This window comes from Neofelis nebulosa, chromosome 3 (assembly GCF_028018385.1).
Source record: "Neofelis nebulosa isolate mNeoNeb1 chromosome 3, mNeoNeb1.pri, whole genome shotgun sequence".
NCBI classification, from domain to species: Eukaryota; Metazoa; Chordata; class Mammalia; order Carnivora; family Felidae; genus Neofelis; species Neofelis nebulosa.
In genome coordinates, this window is record NC_080784.1 from 18,162,216 (window position 1) to 18,189,875 (window position 27,660).

General features: G+C 40.4%; 1 protein-coding gene across 8 annotated transcripts in view; it reads right to left on the bottom strand.

Annotated features, from left to right (window-relative positions):
• Positions 1-27,660, bottom strand: part of FAT1 (FAT atypical cadherin 1) — a 135,036-nt gene that overhangs the window by 76,671 nt on the left and 30,705 nt on the right. For all 8 annotated transcript variants that reach the window (XR_009258925.1, XM_058720023.1, XM_058720020.1 and 5 more), the window contains one exon: positions 2,049-2,363. Coding sequence is in view for 7 of the 8 variants with exons in the window: in XM_058720023.1 (XP_058576006.1) it covers positions 2,049-2,363 (315 nt within the window). In the remaining variant the exon portion in view is untranslated. The remainder of the gene's footprint in view (positions 1-2,048; positions 2,364-27,660) is intronic.

A 27,660-nucleotide genomic window follows, 5' to 3' on the forward strand; every position in this document is an offset into this window, starting at 1 on the left:
ATTTGGATTTATTTCTGTTTGTTGTCTGATTGTTGAGGGCAGGACTTCCAATTCTATGTTGAAAAAAAGGGATGAAAGTGACATCCTTGTCTTGTTCCTGACCTTGGGGGAAACAAGGACTCATCAAGGATGAGATTAGCTGTGGATTTTTCAACCAAGGACTTTATTATGTTGAGAGATGTTCCCTCTAGATCTACTTTGCAGAAGGCTGTTACCATGAATGGATGTTATACTCTGTCAGCTCAATCATTCTTAATAATTAATTACTAGGTTTATAAGTATCCAAACCTCACTCTTATTCTCTAGCAGAGATACATCAAAATTTAGCCAAAGAGCTAGACCATAATTAACCCAAGTAAAACTAACTCTCATACATTCAAAATAAATCTCGTACTTACATTTAATTTTCAACAATCAAGACAGACTCTATGAACGACAACGTTTAATTTTCAACAATCAAGACAGACTCTATGAACGACAAAAGGTTTAAAAAAACCAACATTTTAACATGCTTTTTAAGAGACAATACGTACATACTGATCTACCTGGTATCTTTGTACAGTCATTTTGGTACACAGATGCTGACCTCAAGCTTCCTTCTACCTTAAGAACTGCTTTCTTTGGGGGCAGCTGGGTGGCTCAATTGGTTAAACATCCAACTTCAGCTCAGGTCATGATCTAATGGTTCGCGAGTTTGAGCCCTGCATAGGGCTTTGTGCTGACAGCTCAGAGCCTGGAGCCTGCTTCGGATTCTCCGTCTGTCCTTCTGCCTACCTGTGTCTGCCTCTCTCTCTCTCTCTCTCTCTCTCTCTCTCTCTCTCTCTGCCCCTCCCCTGCTTGCATGTGCTCCCTCTCAGAAATAAATAATAAAAACATTTAAAAAAAATTTTTAAAAAGAATTGCTTTTAAGTTTAACAAAGAACATTATGAAATAAGAATGGTAAGGATAGGAGATAATGGTAAGGGATAGCAAAGACTGGTAAGGAAGCAGAGAATGCCTCCTTAATTTTGATTTGTGTTTATTATACTTCCTTAAGTATCAAATAGACAACCCAGTGACTGAACAGGCCAACTCACCTAGAATAAGGGAAGACAAAATTAGCAAACACAGGATGGAGGTATGCACATATATTTCAGCCAACCCTCCCCTTCAGAATGTTCTGTTAACCACATTCTACCATAAAGTGCCACATCACTGAAACATCCCTAAGCTCAAAGGCCAGTGATCTATTTGATAAGAAGTTTCATTTCCTGCAAATAAACCGTCTTCTCAATTCATATGGTGGTTCTGTTTTAATGGTGATCAAGAAATCAATGAGTACAACAAAAATGATAGCTACATGGAAGCTCTTTTTCATGTGAAATAATGCAAAAAAGAAGCAAGAACTAAGAAAAAAACAGAGGCACTGTCAAATCTGTAAAAGAACAGAGTAAAAGTTGACAAGGATTTTGGAAGAGGATTCTGGAGTTGAGGAGCTACCCACTTAGAAGCAGGGGGTCAGACACGGAGAAAAGAGAAAGGAAACTTGGTGTATCAGCTCAGGAAAGCAACTGCTGCCAGTCTGAAAACTGCTTAATCTTGATCCCCTACTGCCTACAGAGACAGAGCACTGCTTGACGGAAAAACTCCAAAACCACACAGAAAATTCGGAAAAATACTGAATTGTCAAATAAATTCCTTTGATAATTCTTCGTAAAAAGCAGAGTTCAGAAAATGGTAATACTTAGCGGCAGCACAACTTGCAGGAAGTCTAGGATGTATCAATAATTTAGGCGCTGTTACTGAAACACTGTATTTGTTTTTTAACCTGGAAGTGAAATTCTAATGAGCAAAGTCATAAAATAGCTTCATAAAAACAATTTCAAACAACTTCAAAAAGAAACACAGCATTTGGACTAAATTTTCATCAGGAAATAAAGCCTTGTTTTGAATAACCTGAAAAGGAAACAATTTACAAAAATAAAGTGGTAAATTAAAGAAAATTCTTCATTTCCCCATATCAAGAAGCGTAAGCATGAACCTTTCACATAATACCATTAACACATACCTGTTTTAGGATGTATTGAAAAAAATCCTTGTGGATTTCCACTTGTAATTTTGTAGGTCAGCTTGTCATTAGAGCTAGAATCTGCATCAAATGCCTCTATTTGGACCACAGATACATCCTTGGGAGAATTTTCTATTATTTCTGGGTAATAAACAGGCTCTGATGTCTGTGGGGCGTTGTCATTGACGTCCTCGACCTCTATGTAGATCTCTATAAACGATGAGAGAGGCACGACACCCCGATCAGCTGCATAGACTGTTAGCCAGTAATGGGAGGTGGACTCCCGGTCAAGTCCGTCTGAGGTCTCTATGACACCTACAGAGAAAGAAGAAGACACGTCAACAACAACCACAAACTGCCACTTTGACCAAGTGTCAACCTCACTAACAACTCTCACTTAGCAAAGTCTTATGTGTCGTCAGAGCTGCACGACCCTGGGCAAGTTGTCTGACGTCTCTGTGCCTCTGTTCCCTTCCTATAAAATGGAAATAATTAAACGAACTAATACACACATTAACAATTAGAATAGCGTGTGGCATGTAGTATTGGCTATAAAGTCTCTGTCATTGTTGGTTTTAGGTGTCGGGCACTATGTGGACACGATACAAATATTCTATCCGTTAAGTGTCCAAACAACCCAGCGAGATGGGCACCGAGAGACCATCTAATGGCCCGATGCTCTGTTTCCACAGATGAAATTTATGACCACTTGAGATTTGCTGATTTTCCCAGAGGTTCCCAGAGAAAAAATCAAAAAGCTGGGGCCCGGATCAGGGTCCCCACTCTCTAGCACCCCAGTACCCACGCTGCATTCGCTTGTCCACTGCTATGGTTTAGACAATGAGGCTGCGGCAACACTTCTCGACACATCTCAGTTTGGAACACACACCCCTTACGGCGGCTAACAAAACAGAGTACAGTTATTTCAAAATCCAGAACAAGGGTTTGCCCAAGTCTCCTGCGCACTGAAAGAAACCCTTCAGTTTCTTTTACTTCCCTTAGGCAAACGGCAAGACAACTAGGGTGCCAAACACAGAAATTCTCCCGCTGCTAGGAGCTCCACAAGGGCAAAGGCCACATCCCTCTTAAATGCCAGTTTACCCTGCTCCTTACCCAGAGGCCAGTAATTATTTATCAAATGAACAAACAACAATGAATAGATGACTTAACTGAAGTTGGCACAAAGTCCCTCAACTGGGATCCAAACTAGAACATGTTTCTTACTAAGTCAACTAGTGATACAGGAGTTCTGTAATTACAAAGAAGAGGGTGAAAGTGTCTGTCACGTTTTGGCCCAGCCATTGAAACCAGTTGAAACCTTACTTAATCTCAGGATTAACCACTTCCCAGGATGATGATCAAGTAGAAATAGCCATTTCTCTTAGCAAATCCCACTTTTTTACTCAATGGTGTGATCCTGTCCTTTTGCTCTCCCCAAATACATCCTTGCAGTTTTTTCTCCTGCATTAATATCATTCCGAACTAATGCTATTTTTAAGGTTTCTACACTACGGTTCCAGGCTGGACTTTGGAAATCCTACAACTCTAGAATTACTAAAGTTTCCCATTTAACGCAAAATACTATGGGAAAAATAAGAGATGTCAATTTGATCTGCACTCAGAGATGAAAGAGTATTTATCTCAACCAAGCATAAATCTGTATTTTTACTTTTTGATCATTGCATAAATTTAAATCTTTACTTATTTGAAATAATATCAGAAAAACTCATTTATTTTAAATGTCAGATAATCACATCTAACACTTCCCAAAAGACTTACAAGTTATAAATACCAAACTTAACTAAATATTAAAACGTGAAAGAGATGATCATGAAATGAGTATCACTATCCAGAAAGCATTGTAGTTATTTACAACTGTTTCATTAATTCTTAGCAAACCCTCAAAACGGATCTGTAATACTCCTAGAAATAACGAATAAAGCCTCACAACTCTCAAATAAAAAGGAGCTAGGGGCGCCTGGGTGGCTCAGTCGGTTGCGCATCTGACTTCAGCTCAGGTCATGATCTTGCGGTCCCTGAGTTTGAACCCCGCATCGGGCTCTGTGCTGACAGCTGCTTGGATTCTGCGTCTCCCTCTCTCAAAAACAAACATTCGGAGGAGAAAAAGAAAAAAAGGAAAAAAAAAAAAAAAAAAAGGAGATATCTGGTCTCCCTATGCAACAGAGACAACTGTCAGATAAATTCAACATGTTTTCCTTCTTGTCTGGTCCCAACATAGTGTATAGTTACTCAATCTGTCCAATAAATTAGTAAAATTCTACCTGTTTTTAGTCTGAAAGAGGGTCCTTAATGACCAAGGGAAAATAATCTTTTCCAGTTTCTCTTTTTCATCAAGGCATGCAGAGGAAGTCAGGGAATAACGACGTTTTCTCTACTAGGACTAAACACTGACAAATGAGCGTACCTATGTTCCTCCCGTATTCTGCCATCAAAATGTAACATAATTCATTTGACAGGTGAAGTATTAGCAAATTTCAAGAAGACAGCTACCTGGTGCTTGTAATCCTCCTCTTTCTGGTTCTAATACTCAATAATTCATGCTGCTATCCACTTAGTAAAATCGGGCCCCTCTAAATGTGATCTGCAGGCATTTAAAAACTGATAATTACAGAAACAAATTAGTTCAGTGTTTACTATATGCCACGCACTATGCTGTCTTACATGCGCTACTTTATTTAGTCTTCACATCCAACCTGACTACACGTGTGGTGTTGTTATCCCCATACCGCAGATGAAAAACTAAGATTAAGAGATGAACTTTCCCAGGGTCATAGCAAATGGCTGAGCTGGAGTTCAAACACTCTGAATCTCTGATGCCGGTGCCAACGAAATGCCGTCAGTCTTAGGGCTAGCGTGACCAAAGCATGGTCAACAAAAATGTTTTTAATCGAGAGTGAACAGTGCACACACGTGCATGCGCGTGAGCACAAGAGGAGGAGGAGCAGAGGAGGAACCCCAAGCAGGCTCCATGCCATCAGCGCAGATCCCGGCGCGGGCTTCAAACCCATGAACTGTGAGATCGCGTCCTGAGCCAAGAGCAAGAGTAGGATGCTTATTATCTGACTGGGCCACCCAGGTGCCCCAGCAATTAAAATACTAAATAGGCGTAAGTGGGATGCTCAGATGTTCTAATTTCATGAATTCAGGACTGTATATATTTCCATCACCTGGTGATTGGTAAGATGTTTATGCTTTGATGTATTTTGATTACATCCCTGTAAAAAAAAAAAAATGATTTAATACAGCTCAGAGATAACAATAAAGTGAATTTCTGACTGCCAAAGAGGAAGGAGAGCACGCTGAGTCATCCCTTCTAACCAAAATGCTCAAATTCATAACCATTCAACTCAGTTTACCGTGTTTGCAATACTACAGTATTTACAAGAGAAGTACACAAAAGGCTTCACCGGGTGCCTTTACATGCATGAAATCGCACGACACAGACAGACTAAGATATGTTCATCTCAGCTTCACAAATGAGAAAGAGGACAAACTTTTCCAAGCCTTAGAGTGGCTAAGAAACATAGGAGGTGGAAGCAGGATCTCAACCCCCGGACGGACGCCAGAACTCTGAGTCTCCACCACAGGCTGCACTGTCATGATCACACGCTCCACGGCACCAAGGGAACTGGGGGGCCGTGAGGGACTGATGCCAAGAGGAGAGGCTACAGGTTTTCTACTGCTTAAATAAGGGTCCTTCCCCACACTTAAAGGACAATAAAAGAAGATTCGAGGATTCCGCTTCGTCGCAGAAGTTCAGGCTGCGGTGCCTAAGTGCTGTTCTAACCGCTGCTCATAATTCTGAGCACTATTTTAAAAGCAGAAAAAGTAGGCGGGAAAAGACCACACGCATGCAAAATTCTTTTATGTTCTGCTTGTTCGTCTGTCTGCTCAGCCGCAAGACACAGCCCTTAAGCACCCCGGGCAGAAACTTCGGAAGCAGGCATACAGCGCTGCACTGAGCACCATCTGCAACCTAGGGAGAGGAGACCAGTGGCCCGGGAACGGCTGGGAGCAGTGCAGAGAACACAGGAAGCGTAGCAGACCCAGCCTTGGCAGCCGCAAAACCACGGCAACGGACTGGAAACCCCTCAGCCATCCAGCAGCTCAACTCCCTTGTTTTTAAAGAAAGTTGAAAGCATGTGCCCAAGTTCGCGAAAGCTACACTGCTACGGAGTCTAGAATCCAGAATGAGGCACCTCCTCGGTCAGGGGGGGCTCGTTAGAACCGATCACGATGTACAGAGGTCTCGGCCTCTGAGACGACCAACAGACCCACTGACCACAAGCAGCGTCCACGCTTCCGGCCATGGTGTTCGTACCGCCGGCCTTTGTCACCCTTCTCGACCAAGTGCTTCCTGTAGCCGCAAACAGCACGGATAGGTGGACTTCTTCTAGAACTTCAGCAGGACGTTCATTCCTAAAAGAGAATCTCCAAAATGTCACCCTGTGGACTTCGAGTCTGGACCTTCGACGCCAGAAAACGACAACTAAGCCTCCCGGCCAGCACACAGAAATAAGCCGACTGTGCCCATCCTCAAAACTCCACCTCACTCCTACTTCTATCCATGACCCTCCACCGACCAACTTCCGAAAACTACTTTTTTGCGCCCTAGGTTATAAATTCTCCTCTCCTGAAACAAGTTTCAAGGAACCGACAAAATCTTAAATATCAAAGCCTAGTTTTTCAGACACTTCTCACTAACATCTACCACAGCAGAGCCACACTTACTCGGCATATGTGTACGTCCACACGCACACACTCTTCGTCTGTGGCCTTCCGCCTGTTTACGAACTTCTCCCCTACTTTCTCTGCCATCTCTGCTCCTATTCTTTATTTCCGCTTCCACTCTCCGAGAGAGGTACGACAGCATGCAACCAGACGATCCCCAAGCCCGGGCTGTGAAAGACAGAAGCGGTAGCCCGGGCTTTCCACAGAGCTTCCTCCTGCCAGACAAGGAGAGATCGATGCTCTGAGAGAAAATGCCAGTGAGCACGGTAATAGGCGAGCACCACCTTTCTCATCATGAGGTTATGGCACAGAAGCAGGAGACAAGGTAGGGGTGCTGCTTCCCGATCCCGGGATGTATATTTTGAGTACGGAGACAAGTTTAGACAAGCCTGTTATATGCGCCACCCAGCAATGTTACAAGGAATCGTTCCTTTGCTTTAATGAAACATGACAGAAGCAATAACTGACTAGCTTTCCAACCTCAAGAATACAATGAAGACATTTTCAAGAAAAGTTGTTAATAAGCTGAAAAATTTGAAAGAAGCCGGAAATCTGGAGCTATTAAAGTAAAAATATTTATCATTCCAAACATACCCGCTAGGATTGCAGAGCCACCACCAGATGTCACTATGGAAACTGACTTTAAATGTGCATGCAGTGGAACTAGACTGAAAGGGGAAAAAAAAAAAATCACAATGTAATTGTTAAAAAAAGAGTTTGGCCGAGGTGGCTGAAAATACAGCTCACAGCAAAATGTCTCTCTAGAAGATTCGTCATTTTCCACGGACAGTAATTAGGCACTCATGTTGTTGTTCCATAGTCCAATTATTCAATGGGTACAAGGTACAACGCCTGGATGGCTCAGTCGGTTAAGCATGTGACGTCCGCTCAGGTCATGATCTCACAGTTCGTGGGTTTGTGCTGAGCTGTCAGCACAGAGCCTGGAGCCTGCTTTGGATTCCCTCCCTCCCTCTCTCTCTCTCTCTGCCCCTTCCACACTCATGCTCTGTGTCTGTCTCAAAAATAAATTAAAAACATTAAAAAATAATTAAAAAAAAACAAAACAAAAACAAAGGGTACAGGGTACAGTTAAGTACAGTTGCTCAAGCCAATGATCCTAAAGTAGTAAAGGGTTTCCAAGAGTAATTAATTCCTACTATCCACCACTGAGGCTAATGATGACGTTAACTTGAATATGCCCTCAAAGAGGAAAGGCCAGCATTCGCTCCAGCTGACAAGGTGGAACGGGATGCTTTCAACACATTTTCAAGGCAAAAGTAAAATTCTATGTAGTCACTATACTGCCAAAAAATAATTTAACTAACTCAAATTTCCATGGTCACAGAACATCTTTCTCCCTGGAATTTTCCTATTTTCTTTGTTTAACAGGTCTTGGCCCCTTATCCAGCCCCAGTGCCAAAGTTTCAACAAAACCTTGCTATTTCAAATTCTTCAGCAACTCCAACTCAAAAATACTTATAATCTTTCTTTTTTTTTCTTTTTTTTTTTTTTTTTACTTTTCTGGAACCAAACTTAAGGCAGCAATTGTATGAAAAGCCTCTTTAGTCAATCACAAGAAAAACTTAAAACATAAAATAGAGTTTTGGATAATATTTTCCCTACAGACAGTAAGTGACTAACTACCCCTTCCTCCAATTCTGTAGTGTCATCATGTACAGAGTAACTCTTCTGGAGATAAATGTTTTCCCAAATATAAAAACAATACACACTAGAGATGCAATATGTATGTATCTGACATTAATCCACAAAGGTCACTCAAGTGGTTAATTTTTTCCTAATTATGGTAAAATCAGAAGTCTCATAGTTGTCATATTAAATATGCTGCTACGAGACATTCTGCTTTGAAATTACATGTAAAAAGTAGACTATGATTTCCCTATTAAAATGCAAACCCTTTCAGGGCAGGGATGTTTTGCCAGGTGAATAGTGGGTACTTGTTAAGCATGTGTTGAAAAGAATGCCCATCATCAACAAGTTAAGTCTGAGAAACACTCACAGCCAAGAGGAGCCAGGGGAGACAGGACGACTAAATGCAAGGTAGGAAACTGGAGAGGATCCTAGACCAGAAAAAGCACATCAGGAGGGGGAAAAAAAAAGAAAAAAAGAAGAAAAGAAAAAAAAAAAGCTAAGGAAATATGAGTGAACCCCAGGCTGTAGTTAATAAGAATGTATCAATATTGGTTCACTAGTTATAACAGATATACTAATGTAAGATGTCAATGGGGAAACTGTAAGTGTAGGAGCTATATGGAAACTGTACTATCTGCTCAATTTTTCTGCAGATCTACTTAAATTTGTTTCCTTCAAGTAATGAAACTTTAATGAAAATGAGATAAATTCAAAAAACAGTAAATTACATATATATACATACACACATACATATGTCAGTATATATATGTAAGTCAAATTAAACAAAAAATTTATAAAGAGAGCAGAGAAGGGAGGCGGGGGGGGAGAGAGAGGGACTCTTAAGCAGGCTCCACTCAGCACAGAGCCCAATGAGGGACTCGATCCCACAATCCTGGGGTCATGACCTGAGCCAAAATCAAGAGTCGGACGCTCAACCGACTGAACCTCCCAGGAGCCCCTCGTTTTTGTTTTTGTTTTTTTTTAAGTAAGCTCTATACCCAATGTGAGGCTTGAACTCATGACCCCAAGATCAGGAGTGGCAAGCTCTACTGACTGAGCCAGCCAGGCGTCCCTGTAAATCAAAATTTTAAATGCCTGAGACCACACAAAGTAAATATCCCATGCTTTTGCTAATAAAAAGAAAGGTCAAAGTAAATAAAATCAACAGCATCCCTCATGGGCCAAGCAAACTGCTCGGCAGTTTCCTAGCACATGGAACAGTTGGATAGATGCCTCTCTGCCCTCTTACAGCTAAAGACCAAGTCAGTCATGTCGTACAATTATCTTTTCAGATTAAAGACATGGCACTATTACCATGACCTGACCTTTCAAAATCAGTGACATGCTGTATCATTTGATGAGAAGCCGTTTGTGGTTGGAATCACAGCAGGCTCACCGAAATGTTAATAATGATGCCGATGATAACATTATAACCGCAAATACATATACACAGCTCATGACGTGCTGGACACTACTTTGAACACTTCCCGTATATTAACTTATTTGATCTTCACAGTAACTCTAAGTGTTAGGTAATATGATCAACCCTATTTCACAGGGGAGGGAACAGTGTGAACAACTTGCCCAAAGTCACAGCTTGCTCATGGTGGAACTAGGATTCAATCCCAAGGAGACTGGCTTCAGATAATCATGCTGTAGCACCTCCCAGTCTCTGGCATTCTCTAATTAGAGGGAAGCATGAAAGCAACTGAACACAGCCTGCAGTTTCCAGAGAAAAAGCCCTGGCTTCAATGGAATATAATGACCAGATGGGAAAAAAAAATGGTTTTGCTGTCTTCACAACATTTGGGGTTCTAGGTGAAGTATCTGATGCTACAAAAATTCTGTTGTTCTGTGCCATTAAGACATTAAGCACATTCCGTAGTTTCAGGAGAGAAAGGAAACTAGTGTAATATAAAACAGTACATATGATACAGCTTTAAAAAAAGGTATGTATATTAATTACACAGAAATGTCAGTGATCTACAAGTTAAGGAAACAAATGAGAAAGAAATCTTTATGAAGTACATAAAGTATGACCTTGGTTCTGTTTAGTTCTGAGTTAAAAATAAGAAACACACAACACACAATTATACGTGCAGGGAAAGATAAAGGTCTACAAATAAACAAGGTAATGGAGAGACAATAAAGAAAATCAACTCAATGAACCGAATTTTTAAATTTCTGTAACAATGACTGTTAAGCTGCATTTAAAATGTGCATGAGGGGCGCCTGGGTGGCGCAGTCGGTTAAGCGTCCGACTTCAGCCAGGTCACGATCTCGCGGTCCGTGAGTTCGAGCCCCGCGTCAGGCTCTGGGCTGATGGCTCGGAGCCTGGAGCCTGTTTCCGATTCTGTGTCTCCCTCTCTCTCTGACCCTCCCCCGTTCATGCTCTGTCTCTCTCTGTCCCAAAAAAAAAAAAAAAAAAAAAAAAAAACGTTGAAAAAAAAATGTGCATGAAAAATGACAAACCGTTAAGTATGAGCAGTCCTGTAGAGGTTGTGCTAGAATAACCTTCATATTTTATTTTCCCTTTATATTTTTTTGATATACTTTCATTTCCAAGTATTTTAACGGTTTCATTTCATCTAAATAGATGGGGTAACAACAGTCTATTCAGTCTGACAGTTTCAACACTTAAAATTCAAAAGTATTTATATGTGAAACTTACAAAGTTTTAGGTAGGTCTAGGAAATTCTAAAATTATATTGCTCAGAGGTAGGTCATAAATTAATGATTAAAAGGAAAGCTTTTTATGCAGTAACTGCCAATCTGTTTTTTCGTTATTTAAACTGCCTATTTACATCATCTTAATTAAAATGGAGATCTAACAACTCTTTCCATTAAACTTGTTGCAGTAACTTTAAAATTAGCTGAGGAGGCTTTCTGACTTGCAAACTTACTAAAACATATTAAGTTCATAATCAGATTTTAAGCATCATGTTTCAAGTCCAAGGATTTCTTCAGCTTTGCAAAGAGTCAGTCCCATGGCAAGTTCTGCTAAACCATGTTTTCATGCTTTGTTGAGAAATGATTCCAACTTCTGACTTCCATGTCAGAGTCATTAGTGTTGTTAATGAGGGCTTTCATGGATAAGCTCTCTTAAAGAGGATCATCCTTGGATATCAAAAGTATCACCTGAAGACATACTCATTGGATAAAACTACATGCACAAGACAGACTTTGGAGGAATTAAAATTCAAAAAATACAGTTCACACACACCAATGGTAATGTTTCTAGCAGTTTGTTCTGTATGTTAGAAGTTGTACAAGTTCAATATTGATTATTTTTTCCACATTCTATTTCTTGGATGCACACTCAGCAAGTGCTTTATATATGCCACATATTTAATCCTCACAGTTAATTCTGGAAGCTCGGCAGTCTTTCCTCATGCTTCGTATGCAGAGGTTTTCGAGCTGAAAAGTCACTGTTCCGGGCATTTACTCACCATAAGGGGAATACATTAATCAACGAATTCATTAGTGAATTGTCTTACCAGTTAGCCATCATTGCACTTACATATAATAACTTGATTAAGCCTCAAAAGTTAATTGCCTTGAGCTACTCAACTAGTTGCAGAGAAGAAAAAATCTAAAACCTGGCCTACTAGCTCTAGAGCCCAAAGTCCTATGCAACAGAGTACCTCCCTCTGCCTTTCTTACTCCTATGGGGTAGCAGGGCTGTGATTCAACAAGGGATGCCTGCCTCTCAAGGCCTGGCTCTTTTCTTGTAAGCCTGTGTAGGTGACCTTCATTAATCTATCTCTATTAATGAAAAGAAAAACTAACACATAACAAAAGTTTACCGGCGTTTGGCCACGGAAGGAGGAATGACAGGATTTAAAAAGTATAAACCCAACCAAATGTGGGCCAAACAGACTCCTACTCAAAGTTCAAAAATCCCATCTAAGTTTAGGATAAAAAAGGAAAAAGGACATAAAATAGGATCCACGCTGCTCTGTATTCAGAAAGTTGGTACACAGTTGACCTTTGAAGTACATGGAAATGCAAGGATCCCCACTCATACGTGGATCTTCTCCAACAAATGCAGTATAGTGCTGTAAATGTATATTCTCTTCCTGATGATTTTCTTAACCTTTTTATTTCTCTAGGGTAATTTACTGTAAGCAAACCACATATAATACATGTAGCACAAAAATGTGTTAAATCGACTATTTATGTCATCAGCAAGGCTTCTGGTCAACAGTAGACTATTAGAAGTTTTAGGGGAGTCAAGTTATATGTGCATTTTCAACCATGAGGGGGCGCGGTCAGCGCTCCCAGTCTGCACATTGTTCAGGGGTCAACCGTATTTTCCTTCTTGCTACATAAAGTTCAGACTAAATTTATATTACATGCAACACAATAGGTGGTACGTAAGGCATCCTGTAACACTGAAGATCACTACGAGGGTATCGTAAGTGAGCTGTGAGCGCAGTTAAAATACGGAGCAGTGGGTGGGAGATCCAGAACTCCAAATGCTAAGCCAGCTGTAAAGTTGTGCGTCAGATAAAAACAGGTATTTTAAGGATCACCCCTCTTTGGAAAAGAAATCTGTGACTTTTTTTATCTAGTCCCAATATTTTTTTTTTTAATTTTTTTTAACATTTTATTTATTTTTGAGACAGGGAGAGACAGAGCATGAACAGGGAGGGTCAGAGAGAGGGAGACACAGAATCCGAAACAGGCTCCAGGCTCTGAGCTGTCAGCACAGAGCCCGACGCGGGGCTCGAATTCACGGACTGCGAGATCATGACCAGAGCCGAAGTCGGCCGCTTAAGCGACTGAGCCACCCATGCTCCCCTAGTCCCAATATTTAAACAACAGGTTTTTAAAGAACTTTATCCTATGATTTCCTCTTCATTAAAAATGATTTTACGTTGCTTATAGTGGCCTGGATCTTGCTAGCAATTAATCTTGAAACTGGCGTTATTGATTTACACGTTCTTTCATTCATTCAACAAATATAGGGTTCCTACTGTTTGCCAAGCATGGTATGAGGTGCTAAGGAAACCAAGAGTAGTAAAACAGAGTCCTGTGAGAAAGACAGTTAAATAAAAGAGGAATTTATTCTATGGAACAGTGGAGAGAGAGGGGGAAGAAAGCACAAGTATTTGAGAAGGGCAACACAGTAATTTAACAACTATTTAATATTTTCTATTTGTTTTATAAATATTTTTCATACAAAGGTCAAATAAATCTTTTCTTAGGTTTATGAGTCCCTGCCTGAATTTTATAATGCAACATGTAATTAAGTTAATTAAAAAATAAATAAATCGTAACAGGAGCTCCTGGGTGGCTCAGTTAAGAGTCCAACTCTTGATTTTGGCTCAGGTCATGATCTCAGGGTTCGCTGAGATCCACTGTCAGCACAGAGCCTGCTTGGGATTCTCTCTCCGCCCTTCCCCTCCTTCCCCCCCCCCCCCCCCCACCGGCCCTGCCTCTCAATAAGTAAACTTTAAAAAAACAGAATGCCCAATCCATTTTGTGAGCAGAGACGGGGAGAGGAGGCGGATATACACTAAAACGGTGGGCTATAGGGGTGAGTGAATTTTTTCTTTGTGTTAATATTTTCCAATTTTCCTACAAGAAATACGTATGCATTGCAAAAAATTATTTTTGTAAACCTACACATATAGAGGATTAATCCAAAGTGTATCCAAGAGAACTTAAGAAATCTCAGAAATGTAAAAGCAACCTTTCAAAGTGAAGACTGCCTTACAGGTTTCCATAAGCCGAGTAACAGCTGCCTGAAACATTTGTATTGCAGAGTATGCTTTAGCATGAAGAAGACAAGGCACTATTCAGTGATTAAAATGTCAGTTGACGTGACTCCGCCTCACGCCCAACTCCTTCCAGCGCTCCCTGGCTAAAGAAGGAAAGGAATGAGATTCCTCCGCTACAGTCAAGTATTACGCTGGCCACTGTATAAACACAGCTCTTTCCAAAAGAGACAGTTGTCTCCAGAGTCCTAGAATGCACAAGGCTCGTAGAAGAGCAAGTTTTCCTTTTTCTAAGGTTTGTTTAGGCTTCCATAAAACAGATCCTAAATACAGAAAACTGCACCTATTTATTTTTCTTAAAACAAAACCTGAGACCCACATGCAGTTCAGCTAAGCCAAAAGGAAGGCATGTTTTACATGAACTGAACACCGGTTGAAGCAAATACCCTGTATAAACCACCCCCCCTTTCCTATTACCCCAAAGTCGCATTTTTCTCCATTTTTGATTTTAAAAAAAAGTTCTCTGTTAAATTGCATTTTAACTACAAAGCAGTTTTTCAGTTTTAAAAATTCAAATTATTTTACAAATGTAAAAGGTATAATTCAGAAGCAGTATTCAGCTACTTGAAATATTCAGTGTGCTGCCAAACCCAAACCTACAAGAACTCAGAAACTTAAGCTACGCCTCAATTTCCTCACATGTAAAATGAGGAAAACGGATATACTGTGATGCTTGAGAAACTAAAGCAAAGTCAAGATTTAGGAAGATTCTAACCAGAAGTGTAACACCTTCATCCCTAACCTCTAGCTAACACAAACCACATTACGATGAGGCAGTGTCTGAAATAGACTATCAGAGTCACTTAAAGAACAAGTGACTAAAATACCCCTAAGCATTCTGAACTGAATATTGTAGAGCAAAAGAAATTTAGACCTCTATGGCAACATTTTCAAATAGACATAAGTTGGGGCGCCTGGGTGGCGCAGTCGGTTAAGCGTCCGACTTCGGCTCAGGTCACGATCTCGCGGTCCGTGAGTTCGAGCCCCGCGTCAGGCTCTGGGCCGATGGCTCGGAGCCTGGAGCCTGTTTCCGATTCTGTGTCTCCCTCTCTCTCTGCCCCTCCCCCGTTCATGCTCTGTCTCTCTCTGTCCCAAAATAAATAAAAAACGTTGGAAAAAAAAAATTCAAATAGACATAAGTTATTTCCAGCGATAGTAAAATCTTCCATGTGCACACAGCACGCACCAATCCTGCTCAAGTGGCCACTGAGATCTGACATAAGCTCTCCCCTGAACCCCAATAAAGTACAGAGGAACTTTTATGAGACATTATAAAGTCCCATTTTCAAACATGGCATGATAGTGGGAAGAATCAAATTAGAAATTTTGGGAGCAAAGACAGCATTATGTCTGTCTCTGCTTCAGATACTATCTGCTTCCCCACTTATTTTCATCAAATTTTGATCAAATTTCAGCAAGCTTTCAGTAGTTGCTACAGATTTAGGAGTTAAAACTAACCAAGTTCAACAGAAGTTGCTCGAATGTACCATGATTATTTAAAAGAATTTATTTAAAGCACAAACCTTATACCTATGTACCAATTAACCCTTAGTCACCACAAGTACAAAACTATGAATATCACATGGAGGTGATGAACATTAGAGGGCCTTCTTATCCAAGATCTGGGAAGAAAAGCTAAGATTCCCACCCAGGTACAAGAATATGAATCACACACCTCCCAAGATGTTTTTGTTTTCCAACCTATCAATAACTTACCTTCTGAACTGCTAAAAACTGTACATGTTTCTAACGCAAGACATTTTAGGGACCTATACACGTAAAGACTGTTTTGAAACAAAAAACATTCTTCTGAGAGAAAAGAACTGGCTTTTAATGATTTCCTCTAAAAGTACTTATAAACAGCAATCTTACCCAAGGGTTTATATGCAAAACCAAAGAGGAAAATTGGTTTGGCAAACCATCAAAACTGACAGGAGTGGTAAGAAAACTAGAGGAGTGGGGGCACCTGTGTGGCTAAGTCGGTTCAGCCTCCGCCTTCGGTTCAGGTCATGATCTCACGGTTCGTGGGTTCGAGCCCCGCACCGGGCTCTGTGCTGACAGCTCAGAGCGTGGGGCCTGCTAAGGATTCTGTGCCTCCCTCTCCCTCTCTGCCCCTTACCCACGTGCGCTCGGTCTGTCTCTCAAAAATAAACATTTAAAAAAAATTAAAAAGAAATTAGAAGAGCATTTTCCTTTACCCACTATCACAGGGGTCCTCAAGGAGCCGAGAGTCAAGTCTGGGCTGGGAAACACACTGGTAATTGGGCTTGTGGGGCAGGAAGACAGCAGCAGGAAAACAGAAGGGGGGGGGGGCAGGCATCTACTGTAAATGTAAATGGCCCCTCCCCCGCTGAAGCAGACTGCCTGCTCCCTCCCCTGGCACTGACTGCCCTGTGCCCCCGCCATTCACCTTCAGTCATGGACCACAGGGCTGCAGGACCCTGTCCCTGTCTGTCTCCCCTACCTCCTCCTGACTTCCGGCTGCCGTACAAGCTGCTTTGTATTTAGGGGGCTGCCCTTCCCAAGGATCAAAAATTGCCCTCAAAAGGCTGGCTCTCCACTCTGGTCATTCAAGTCCCAGCTTACATTTCCTCCTTGGAAGTCCTTCCCTGAGAACTCCATTTTACTTACTTATTTATTTTCTTTTTTTTTTTTTTAAGATTTATTTTTTAGAGAGAGAGCAAGCAGAGAAGGGCAGAGAGAGAGAAGGGGACAGAAGATCTGCACAGACAGCAGGGAACCTGCTTGGGAATCTCTCTCCTCTCTCTGCCCCTCTTTCTCTCTCAAAATGGTTAAGAAATTTTTTTCATCACAAAATACTGCATATAAAATTTAATAAAACTGTGTTTTCCCGTTGTTTTCAAGAGTTATAACACAGTAAGATTACTACTTAATTCCATTGTGCTAACACCTAGGCATTCTGTAATTCTCTTAAGCAAATGATTCAACGAGCAAATTAATAGTTTAGTAAACTATAGATATACGCTTACCTATTTAAGAAAATAAGCTAGAATTAATCATGTTTATTTGTATTTAAGAATGTATTAAACCCATAAGAGATTCTTCATCCCGCATGAACCCTATCTACCCACTCAATGAGGTCATTATGAACTATGGGTATCTGACAATAATAAAATACGTCATCATCTTTAAAAAACAATGAATTTTTGGGGCGCCTGGGTGGCGCAGTCGGTTGAGCGTCCGACTTCAGCCAGGTCACGATCTCGCGGTCCGTGAGTTCGAGCCCCGCGTCAGGCTCTGGGCCGATGGCTCGGAGCCTGGAGCCTGTTTCCGATTCTGTGTCTCCCTCTCTCTCTGCCCCTCCCCCGTTCATGCTCTGTCTCTCTCTGTCCCAAAAATAAATAAAAAACGTTGAAAAAAAAAATTAAAAAAAAAAAACAATGAATTTTTTAAAGATATTTTTAATTACACTTTTTTTTTTTTTTAAGGGTGTGATTTGGACTAAACCTCCTCTCCAACTGTATTATACCCCACCCCAGACAGAGGTCCCACAGCACAGGACATATTAGTGCTTTGTGCTCCCACTGAAATGAGACTGTAGAAAGGCCAGGCCCGGCTGTGAGAGGGAGAAAGTGCTTTTGCAAATTTCCTGTTGGCTCTCACACAAGACTCACCAGCTACTGTTAACTGTGCTTCCTCCTGAGAAGAATGTGCCTGCCTTCCATACCTGAACATTCCAATACACAGAAAATAGAACTGACCCTTGGCCTATTTTCAACAGGATGGAAGGAAACTTCTTTAGGAAACTTTAAATAATTACCATGTATTTTCCAAAGCAATCAATATTCTTTTCACAAGTCAATGGCCACATGTTAATCATTAACTTTAGGGTTAACAGGGGAGGAGAAAAAAAAAAAAAAATCACACGTCCCATTACCCCACCAGTGTTAATGGCATCATAGTGAAACACTTTCAGGTAAATAATTCAAATAGGGTAACAAAACAAAAATATAACACATCTAAACTAAAAGGGTAGTATAACATATTAAACATGAAGCGTAGTTTTCATTTAGCATTCTGTGTTCAGTTTGAACTGAAAACGTCCATCTCTTATTATTTTTGGCAACTTCTTTTATGTCCAAAATCAAGTCATGAATTTCAGGAATTCAGCAAGCAAGCCCCATCTGTGCACGAAACACTGTATCTAAAAGGAAGAAAGTCAAACGGTGTCCTAATCCCTTGGGCAAAAAGTATAAAGTAGATCGCCACAGTCTCAAAACCAAAATGCCACAGACTAGCCAAGAAGCACATTCCCATCTTATCTGGCCTGACTGTGGTTCACCTCACCTTTCTTTCATTACAGGAAGGGCACTCCAAGGGCATTACCCTTAGATCAAACAAAGCATTCCAAGAAGGCAAAGGCATTCACATGAAGCTCTTTTCGCAGGGACAGCAAGAACAAGCCTTACATTTCATGAATGAGTAAGCTGTAATGAAGCATTTCTGCGTCCCTTAAATAAAATTTCAAATTGCTGATAGTGTGTGGACTGCAATCAGAGAGCATTAAAAGACCACTACAAGGAGAAAGTTAATAGGAAAGCCAAACTTCTCTATTTTTCAGTAAGAACATAAAATACATGAAGGCCTAAAATTTTACTTCAAATGAAAAATCTTCATTGAGATTTTCTTAAAATGACAGATTTACAACCTGCAAACACAGGCCTAGATTGCTATAGTGTTTCTAGTTACTCCTTAGCTAAGGATTATGCATTCAACATTTTGTTTCACTCTAGTTAACTTGTCCTTTGAGTACATCTCAGATGGTATTTCAAGCATTTAGCCAGTAATTTTCAACGTCAATAATGCTTTCTATATATGGGATTCTGTAATTAAAGCAGATCTCTGATTTCCATAAAGCCAACCTACATTTGGTTACTTTAAAAAAAAACAGTGAAGACTTTTTGTTCACTTCTACAAGAGCTTACTTTATTCCCTTCAACTTAGGCAAGAAGCAGGACACTCTACTAAAAGAGAACACAAGGGCAGACCCTGAAGTCTCAGATCTGTTTGGCAGGTAGGCAGACAGGTAGGCTGAACCACAAACACCTCCAAATTCATCTTATGTTATCTATAGACAGCAGTCCATTTCTAAGCACCCAGGTTGGGGAATCTGCTGTAAGGAAATCCACTTCCCTTAGTTAAACAGTCTAATTGTAATGTTACCCAAAAAACCTAAAATTAATCAAATCCTACTCTAAATTCTTTGACTCTCTGACTCACTTTTAACAATCCCTAAAGCTTGAATTCAAATATGTACAGGAAGTAAGCATTGGGAAATAAAGCCCTGAAGAGCTGTAATCAACCAACTGTTCCATTAAAACAGACAACCACTGTCTGGTTTAGAAAAATAATGGATTTCTTACTTCCAGATGATTAAAGATGCATCCATTCAGTACGGCCGCCTTTAGAATGAGTCCCCCAAGGCAAGTAAGGCAGAAAGTTTGTGTACCATAATTATTTGTGAATTTTCTTCTCCACCCAAAGTCTGAAGAAACCAAGTAGAGATTTGTTTTCCTGTATAACTTCCTCCCATCTTCATCATTTACTAGTAAATTTGACTTTAAAAGAGTTTTTGTGAGTTACTGCAACCACAAGTATGTACTGTGAAGCAAACAAACAAAAAAAAAGGAGTGGACTTCTGAATATTCTTTTTTCCAAGGGCTCAATAAAATCACTTCAGTATATCTAAAATCAATGTATTAACCTCATAATATCTGGGCCTGTATCACAATTCTAATATTTAATTCTTAGATCCACTGTCTAAATCAACTAAAACTTTATCCCTGTGTTGTTACTGCTGCTTTAAATTGTTCTTTGCCCAATTATGTTTTGAACAGAAACCTGTGTGCTTTAATCTGCTTCATACCCTTTTGTCGGTACTGGAGTCACCAGCTGTCAAGAATTGCATGTTGCCTGATAAAAGATCTTGGATAATTTTTCTGAGATCATCCCATGAATAAGGTAACTTGTCTTAATTCAATCACTATGCTGCTGAGTATGTATAGCTATGGACTCAGGTTAGTCAATCTACAAGGACCACTTAGGAATACAGAAGAGAGCCTGTATTCTTGGTTGTAACAGTAAGATCACTTTTTTTTTTTTTTTTTAAATGACTGAAGTGTAGTTGACATGCAATGTTATATATCAGTGCTCAACCACAGTTACTGCTGTCACTGTCACCATCCAGGGTTATTACGGTATTAGTCACTCTAGTCCCTATGCTGTGCTTTTCATCTCCATGACTTACTTTATAAATAAACACATGTGTATCTCTTATTCCCATTTTTAATCACATTTATTATTTGGAAATCCAGACAATTAAAAATTCATACTAATCAGAGGCTTTTATAAAGAGTAGCTAAGCAAGTGAAATAAAATGGTCCCCAGGACCCTTATCTGGCACTCAGGAAACACCCATTTAAAAAACAAAACAAAACAAAATTAAAGAAATAAGCCTCAAGAGGTCACTTGGGACAAAGATCCAAAAAAGCTAAGTGAATCAGAATAGCATCTCAAAAAGTTGATGTATAAAAAAAATAAGAGTTTTCAAACATAAAACCAGACACAAAATGAACAATCACCATTTCAATTATGATAGTTCCCTGAATGAAGTAAGTTTTTCCACCAATAATATACTGGCACCTTTTCATTTTCTGTTCTTAAATCCAAATGGTTAGTGGTAGCAAGAATGCAGAGAGGAACACTCTCAAAACTGCTAATGAGACTTTTCTTTCTGGATGAATATGTGGCAATTTGTTTTGTATCAGAGAAACATTTTTAAATTTTTATTTTCTTTAACCCAGTAATTCTACTTCTTGAAACTTATGCGAGGGCAAAACAAATACATCAACAAGGAAATGATTTAAAACTGGGTGTTATCATATGTATTAGAGTTTATTTCTCTGATGGTATTCTATGTAATCAAGAATCACATTCTGTTAGAATACTTAAGAATCATAAAAAGCTGGGGCGCCTAGATGGCTGTCAGTTAAGCATCCGACTTCAGCTCAGGTCATGATCTCACGGTCCGTGAGTTCAAGCCCCGCATCGGGCTCTGTGCTGACAGCTCGGAGCCTCGAGCCTGCTTCGAATTCTGTGTCTCCCTCTCTCTCTGCCCCTCCCCTGTTCATGCTCTGTCTCTGTCTCAAAAATAAACATTAAAAAAAATTAAAATAAAATCATAAAAAGCTGTGAATGTTAAAATGCCATCAATAATATATATGCACTATATAATTTTTTTAATCCAGTACCTGTAGAGGGTGAATGGGTGTGCATGTGTACATAAACAAGTTGGCAAAACTTCAATGGCACTCTAGGCAGTAGAATTTTAATAAGTTTTTTCTTCTTTATAATAGTCTACATTTTCCCAGTCTTCTACAAGGTGATATATTATTTCATTGGAAAATAAAGCTCATTTTCAAATGTGGGTTAGGTCTCTGCCCATTTTTCCCAAATGCTCTAAGAGATCTCTTCAAAGAAAAAAAAAAAAAAATCAACATTATATAATCATTTTCAAACTCCCCTTCCATGACCTTTAAGGGGACTTCTAAAGCTAACAGACTCCCCAGCAGGAAATAAACCTGTTGCTAAAAGGATGCACCCACAGAGTTATGGCAAGATGCACTGTCAGTGGCTTTGGCAACAATTTCCTTTTATTATGCCTTCGCTTCCAAGCGCTTTTCAACTGGGGGAGAATCCTGAAGAAGTTAATAGGTCCTTAATACATGCTCTGCTGCCTGAATGGATTCCTGTTCACAAGGTAATAGTTGAGACCCCCACGTGGCCCTTTCACAGGGACTTTAGCAAATCCCCTGCAGTGAGATGGCCCCAGGGCAGCTCTGTTTTCTGCAGCCCAGGCTGTGACCTAATCAGTGAGGTCCCCAGCAAGACAATCCCTACATTCAACAGTCCTGAAGAAATGAAGCGGGAGTGGGGGAAGAGTTCAAGCTTTACTGAGGAAAGCTATTTACCTGTCACAGTGATGGTTCACCCAACAGGGCTTTTAAAAAAAAAAAAAAAAAAAAAAAGGCAAAACAAAACAAAAAACCCTCCAGCTGCTTCAGCAGATTCCTGGCCAGCAGCCAGCACAAAATAAACATATTTACTTAAGCTTCATTCACAACTTTTGATGTGAAACTGTTGAAGCCCAAATGGAAACAGGTAGATCGCTGATACACAAAAATAGCAGTGGCAGTATAGCAGAATAGGTTTTAACGGTCTGTGTCCATTTCAATGGCACGAAAAGCGTCATGACGAGAATAAATAGGGCCCAAAAAGTCATCTCAGTGTGCACACCCCAAAATCGACACAGAAAATTCCAAAATCTAAAAATGTGCCTTTTTAACTGCGGAAAGAATAAACAGAACAGCGAAACAACACAAGAGTGAGTCTGCACAAGGGAGACTTTTCATTAACTGTCCATAATCCCAAAGAGAAGGATGGAAAACAAGGGTTTTGAATTACACAGGTTAACAGTTTTGTTAACCCACAGGAACTTGTTTGTTAATTGCTAAAGGATGCTTTCACTTGGAAATGATAGACCTCATCTAATCAAATCTTTTGCAAAATAAATGTAAATTTGTCTTAAGACAGCATACTTTCACAGAAAGATTTACATCTCATAGGTCAAATGAAATCAGAATTTCTACCAACCTGCAAAAAAGCAATTTGAATGGGGCAAATTAAATAACAGATGTTTATTCTGAAGAAGAAAAAAGACACATGATTCGGAATTTGATAAAAGCTGTCACTGGACAACTTTTAATTGAAAACAAGGTTCTAATTTGAAATTAACTGGTAGGTTGTTTTCCCACATCCATTAACAGAAAGAGAGAATCCGAGTCAAATGACTGCAAAATGAGTTTCCATCTAGCTTTGACACTAGTTTAACATCACAAGAACTGCTTCACTGTAATATTTTAAAAGCCATGCCAGGATCTAGGCCATCAGCATCTCCGACAAAGAAATTTTCTGCAACACCAGCATAATGGGTTTTTAACGTTCTCACTGAATGCCATTAGAAGACTGGGTATCCTATCCGACTCCCACACAGCACTGAACTCAACATGCAGAGCGACTTAACCCTTCCTGCTTCCCCTTCCAGCCAGGGCACACCAGCCAGTCATGGAGGGACAGGCCACAGGGCCACCACCTCACCCGAGTGGCTGAGCTTTGCTGTGAACCAACAAATATTAAATCTCTGCTTTAATAACCGGCACTGGGATGGGGCCAGTCCAAACTGAAATGTACTCCTAAGTACAAAATACACACTGATTTAAAGACCTCATGCGAATGCAAGAACGTAAAAGATCTCATTAATATTCTTCTATGTTGATTTCATGCGGATGTGACACTTTTCAATCTGTTGGATTAAATAAAATTTATTACAATTAGTTTCACCTGTTCTTTTTTAGTGGCGACTAGAACATTTAAAATTACGTACGTGGACAATATTACTGAGCAATGCTGCCTTAACTTGTTAGTACTAACTCCTTTGGTGATTTGAAAAATTAAGCGGCAAAGTAAACACTGGCAGAATTCACACAGTTGTGCCAATCTGTGAAAATCAGCTCACATCTTTCACATGAGTACCGGTGTACGTAAACAACAGAATCTAAACAATGGAACATTTCCACTAAACGGTTTTATGGTATATTCTGGGACATGAATTATTTTGCTGTGTTTGTTTTCATTTACACAGGTTGTACTGATTAGGGATCTATAATGCAGGATCATCTCTAATCCCAAAACAGAGAATTTAAGACTGTTACACTCTTAGATACAATGGTCTTTTGCAGACCATATTCAAGATGCACTATTAAAATACCAAATTTTAGATCATCACCTCTAGATGAGGTTTCTCATGAAACCTACACTTCTGTTATAGAATCTTAATTTCATCCCATGAAAGAATTTTGACCGTTTTGGGGGCACCTGGGTGGCTCAGTCGGTTAAGCATATGACTCTTGATTTCAACTCAGGTTAAGATCTCACAGTTTGTGGGATCAAGCCCCATGTCAGGCTCTGCACTCTCAGCACTGAGCCTACTTGGGATTCTCTCTCCCCCTCCCCACCCGTCCCCTGCTCAATCTCTTCAAAATAAACAATCATTAAAAAGAAAAAGAAGAAACCTGACTGTTTAGTATTTAATGATCACTGAACTCTCCTAAGGAGTGAACAATGGGCAAACACACTTTACTGAGATCACTTATTTTTTTCATCTCTGTCCATTATTTTACTTGCTTGTTTTTCTAATGTCTTTGAGATAAAGAATACTAACCAAGGTTTCATTCTATCTTCTCTAAAAGAACCCTGTTAAAGATAGGTCAAGGATTCCACATACAGGTCAAGGTGTTTAGAGACACTTAACTCCCCAAAATTTCCAGACAGAAACATCAGAATATTTAGTAAGTCAGTACATCAGGAGTTTCTGTTTCAAACCGTGCGATTTCTCATCATGGAGCATTTTCCTATTTATTCTTTTGCAAATACGTCCCATAACAGATCTAACACAAGCCAAACTTAGCATAATAGTAAGCAGCACTAAGTACATCTTCAATTTATTTGTAACAAGCTGCCATTTAAGCTGAAACTAAGCACAGGGATGTGTGGGAAGCCAAAAGACACCAAAGCAACCCTCTGACGTTCTCACTCTGTTCTGGCTTCGATTTTCATGCCCCCCCACATCTTCCACCTACTTCTCCAATTCCTCCAAGTCTTTCATCCCTCAAGGGAAAGCACTAAATGAATGAAATAACTTGTGACAAAATAATTCGTAAGAAAGGTGGTGCTAACAAGCAAAAATAGTATCTGCAAGTGAAAGGCTCTCGTGGAGAACTCCTTGCTGCCTTTTACCACTCGACAGTCTCTTCCTTTGGCATTTTAAAATGCCATGCAAAAACGGGGATTCCCAAATCCCCTTGGGGGCAAGCAACTTAAGAAACCTTTGTGACAAAAACCCGAAGAGTGAAGGAACGGAAGACTAGTGCTTTAGTGTCTTTACACTTCTGGCAATACGCCGGGCATCTCTTAAAGTTCTAGCTTAAATGGAAAGATTGTAAAAATACTTTGAAGTATTTTACTACCACTAAATATTTTCACAGTATTAAAACCCTGAAGTACACAGCTGACTGTGGCAGAAATTTAAGATAGCATAGATATTTGCACAATTTTCAAAAGCCTTTAAATTCTTGTGCACATTTAACACCCAAAAGGAATGTCCTCATCAAAGGGGAAGAAAATCAGATAAAGTGCCTCGGCGGTAGACTGAAAAACGAACCCAGTATTTTGCAGCTGCACCCAACAAGAGGTGCAGACTATTTTCCGAACTGTTGCATCACCTTGCTCAGCCAATAGAATGGGAGAAGTGAGAAGGTAGGAGTCTGAGCCTAGGCCAGGAGATCCAGCTACTTCTCTCCTTGAGCTCTAGGGACCCTGACGTCCAGGCTAGGCTGTTGACGGAGGACAGACACAGGGCTTAGAGGCCCCCGCCAACATCCAGCCAACTCCCACGAGTCCCGCCACCCAGCTGACCAGCAACTGACCCAACAGGAGCAAGCCCAGCTGAAACTGGCGAAGGACACACACCCAGGGGAGGTACGGCCCAAATTGCCAACCGACTGAACAGTGACCTAAATAAACGGTGGCCGTTGAAAGCCACCAAATTTTAGGGCGATTTGTTTCCCAACGAAAGGCAAAGTAACGCGAGTCTCTATAATTCTTTTCACAAAAGTAGTATCAGGCCACATAGTAGTATCATAGTTTATCATAGTAGTATCATAGTTTATCATAGTAGTATCAGGCCACATATAATAAAAGCTCCAATTCAGCTTTGCACGTGTCTGCACCTACTCCATCACGTCTTCTATCTCCCTCACCAAATCTAACTGAACTTGGCCATTGTCTCCTCATTCCTGTGACTCTCACCCGTTACCAGGTGCCAAATGTGCCCCCTCTGAACACATCTCCACCCGAATACGCAGAGAAAACTTCCACAAAGGTTTTCCGACCTTCCTTTCATCATCCTAAGGAGTTATTTATAAATGAGAAAAACAAAATTAACTGACCATGGACGAAAAGTTTATAGGATTAGACGCCCAGGGGACAAAAGGAGACAAAGAACAAGCAAGAGTTTTTAGAAATTTGTTATTTAGATGCAGCCACTTGAGTGTGAAAAATATTTTTAGTTTCTGCATAATGTGTTCTCCTTAAAATAGCCTCATCATTGGATTTCCCTTAATTCAACTAGGCTTTAAAAGAAGGGTTTGCTTGTAAGAGCACCCCATCAACAGAAACAACCGAAGATTTACAATACAAATAGCTTTTTTAAAGGTTACAACTACAGGGGCGCAATTTAATCCAGGAAACGGACAGTTTCAAAGACTCTGGATTTCTAGAACTACTTACACGAAGCTTTAGGAGACTCACTGATAGTGAGTGATACTAACAAAAATAGAGCCTACTAATCTGACAGCCTTTTCAAAAGTTCAGAATTTTGCCACATAATGTACGATGTAAATGGATATTCGTCTTTTACATTTAGAACAGAAGCATTTTTCAGTTCAGAAGATAACAGGCAATAGCACCACTATGCAGCCCAAGAAAATGGCAATGCCCCGCCTGGTATTCTGTGCCCGGAAAGCCACTGAGCCGAAGATTTCCAGTTCTAGGCTGTGGTGCTCCATCTGACATATTTAGTTGCTTCTGCAGAGAACACACCATCAACAAAAGGAAAGTGCGCTGCTAATGAAGCTTTTGTTATGGCTGTTGGTCTAATTTCCTCATTTTTTAGCTGCTTCAGAGGTGTGGAAAACGAGGGCAGTTTTAAGTGCATTAAAAGGACAGGCAGGCCTGGGGCGCCTGGGTGGCTCAGTCGGTTGAGCGTCCGACTTCGGCTCAGGTCACGATCTCGCGGTCCGTGAGTTCGAGCCCCGCATCGGGCTCTGGGCTGATGGCTCAGAGCCTGGAGCCTGCTTCCGATTCTGTGTCTTCCTCTCTCTCTGACCCTCCCCCGTTCATGCTCTGTCTCTGTCTCAAAAGTAAAATAAACGTTAAAAAAAAAAATTAAAAAAAAAAAAAAAAAAAAAAAAAAAAAAAAAAAAAAGGACAGGCAGGCCTGAGGCACACACAGCACTTCAGCTGGATCCAGAGACGAAATTCTAATTGGGACCAGAGAACAAAATTTAAAAGGTCTTGCCCAGTCATAGTTACTTAGATATGGGTTTGCTTTTAAATTTTTTTTTTCAACGTTTTTTATTTATTTTTGGGACAGAGAGAGACAGAGCATGAACGGGGGAGGGGCAGAGAGAGAGGGAGACACAGAATCGGAAACAGGCTCCAGGCTCCGAGCCATCAGCCCAGAGCCTGACGCGGGGCTCGAACTCACGGACCGCGAGATCGTGACCTGG